General features: G+C 49.4%; 1 protein-coding gene across 1 annotated transcript in view; it reads right to left on the bottom strand.

The window, feature by feature from the left end:
• Positions 1 to 39: 39 nt before the first annotated feature.
• The window catches only part of CWF19L1 (CWF19-like 1, cell cycle control (S. pombe)), a gene marked incomplete at both ends in the record, with an annotated part of 15,660 nt that continues 12,985 nt past the window's right edge, over positions 40 to 2,714 (bottom strand). The window contains 3 exons of the mRNA XM_008937340.1: positions 40 to 190; positions 1,752 to 1,871; positions 2,664 to 2,714. The exon at positions 2,664 to 2,714 is cut by the window's right edge and continues 174 nt beyond it. Coding sequence (XP_008935588.1) covers positions 40 to 190; positions 1,752 to 1,871; positions 2,664 to 2,714 — 322 coding nt within the window. The remainder of the gene's footprint in view (positions 191 to 1,751; positions 1,872 to 2,663) is intronic.

The raw sequence follows: 2,714 nt of genomic DNA on the forward strand, positions 1-2,714 counted from the left end.
AGCACCTCCCTGCAAGCACAGCCGCGTCAGCGCCCGCACGGGGCAGCGGGGAAGGGGTGACGGGGAAGGGGGGGCGGGCGGAGGGCACCGACCTGCCGAACTGCAGCGGGAAGCGGCCGCGGATGCGGTGGAACAGCTTCTCCCCCGTGTCCAGCTCCACGTAGAAGTAGGGCGTCCCCGGCTGCGCCACCTGCGAGGAGGAGAGGCGGGATGGGGCCCCGCCGCGCACCCCGAGCCCTCCCGCCAGCCAGGAACAGGCGCCAGGGGCAGGGCACCGAAACTGCTCTCGGCAAAACAAACCAACCGACCGGCAGACACGTAAGTGGCAGATGTCAAACCGTAAGGTCCCTTGCCATGGATCGCTTTCCACAGAGATCATCAGCTGACGATGCCTACGGGGCACTGCTGTAATACTTTTTTGTGATTTAATTCTGCAGTAACCACTAAAGAGTTGTTAAATGAGGAAACCAGGCAGTTCTGGTCGTTCTTAACCTGAGCTAGGTCATCCCATACTAATACAGCACGTTTTTAGAGGAAGAAAAGCACACAGAGACCACCTTCACATCTCTCGGCTGAGAGTGAGCTTCTTCTAGGCTTGCCAACATGGGCATCAATAGCCGTAATGGCTTATGCCACTTCTGGCTCCTGCTGCAGATCAGGTCTCACTGTGACCACTAAGCACAAAGAAAAAGAAAACCTACTTTGTTCTGTGACAGAACAGGAAGGTTTCTTTCAAATCCTTACCCAAGAAAACTTGGAACTCCCTGATGTGCAGCAGCACTGAAAGAGGGTCGGTGTTTTGTATCAGAGGGAATGATTTCAGCAAGCTCTACACATAGCTGCAACAATTTTACAGAATTGCAGAATCCCAGCATGGTGAGGGTTGGAAGGCACCTCTGCAGACCATCTCATCCAACCCCTTGCTCCAGCAGGGTCACCTAGAGCAGGCTGCCCTGGATGGCATCCAGATGAGTTTGGAATCTCCGCAGAGGAGACTCCACAACCTCTCTGGGCAGCCTGCTCCAGGCTCGGGCACCCTCACAGGATAAAAGTTTCTCCTTATTTTTAGGTGGAATTTCCTGTGTTCCAGTTTGTGCCTGCTGCCCCGTCCTGTTACTGGGCACCACTGAAAAGAATCTGGCCCCACCCTTTAGCTACTGATCAGCACTGATCAGATCCCCTCTCAGTCTTCTCCAGGCTAAACAGCCCCAGGCCTCTCAGCCTTTCCTCCTCACAGGGACACTCCAGTCCCCTCATCATCTTCATAGCCCTCTGGTGGACTCTCCCTAGTAGTTCCCTGTCACCCTTGAACTGAGGAGCCCAGAACTGGAAGCAGTACTCCAGATGTGGCCTCAGAAGGGCAGAGTAGAGGGGGAGAAGAACCTCCCTCAACGTGCTGGCCACATTCTTTATCATGCACCCCAGCGTACCACTGGCCCTGGCTAAAAGAGCACATTGCTGGCTCATGGTTAACCTGTTGTCCACCAGGACTCCCAGGTCCTTCTCTGCAGAATGTCTTCCCAGAAGGTCAGCCCCTCACCTGCACTGGTGTATGGAATTTCCAGATAAGCAAAGCATCTGTGATTCATGGGAACTTCACCTGAAGCAGCATACATCTGGCACATCTTCACACCAAGTCTACAATGGTCTGCCTCAAACAGCTTAACCCTACCACACAAAGTGACCTCAGAGAGAAAGAGCAGCCTCAACAGGACAGAGGGAAGGTTAAGAGGTGAAATCTTGTCTCATACTTGCGTGATATCTGAGTGCTCTGGGATTTCTAATAATTCAATCTGTTGTTCCTGTGCTTGTGCAATAAAGCACTCCTTAATGTCTTCGGAAGTACAGTGGTCCAATGGGATAGGAATCACCTGAAGAAGCAGGACATCTCCATAAAAAGAAGACAAGGCAGAACGAAGCACTTGAACAAAGCAATCAGCACATCACTGGAGCTGGTAAGCTCCTCAGTACCACTTGGCATCATCAGACAAGACAGGTGAGCACCTATCTGTGCAGGCTTAAACTTATGAGATTTTTTTCTGTAGGAGCTGAACAAAAAGCTGAAAACTAAAAGCTTTAAAAAGTTCTCAGCACAGCCTTCTCCCTTCTGATCTCTGTGGTAGTTTAAGGCCGCTCTGATACAGTTACAGATCCGCCAAATACAGAAACCACCACAATAAACCCCTAAATGATTGACACATGACCAAAAATAAAAATAAATTATAAGCAATCAAATCAAAGGGCTGGCACTAGTAGATAATGACCAGAGTTTTGCATCTATCTTTAGATTTTGAGCCTTCTTCAGGTAAAATGTGAGCACCACAGTTCATGTGCCAGTACAAGATGATCAGAGTCAGAGCAAGGTCTTGCAACTTATGGGAAAACCGTGTGGGCTTTTTAATCAGTTCCATGCAGGGAAAAGTTTTCCTTACCCACTCAACACAACCAACGCTGTGCTCTGTAAGAGGAAGAACTAAAGGACTGTGGCAGAACAAGCACACTGGTTTTAATTTTGCTCTGGTGGTATCTGGGGTTAGGACAACTTTTCTCCATACTCTGAGAAGGTACAGAATGAAGAAGGAAATTTGAAGGTAAGCCTTCTTTCAATTCATTTGCAGGTAAATGGAAGTTTATGTTTTCCCAGTGTGACACAAAAAACATACCTGTAACTGCAGATGCTGACTCCTATAGTTTCTTTCGAACAGGACATATCT

The sequence above is a fragment of the Merops nubicus genome, unplaced genomic scaffold (assembly GCF_000691845.1).
Source record: "Merops nubicus isolate BGI_N331 unplaced genomic scaffold, ASM69184v1 scaffold3043, whole genome shotgun sequence".
NCBI lineage: Eukaryota > Metazoa > Chordata > Aves > Coraciiformes > Meropidae > Merops > Merops nubicus.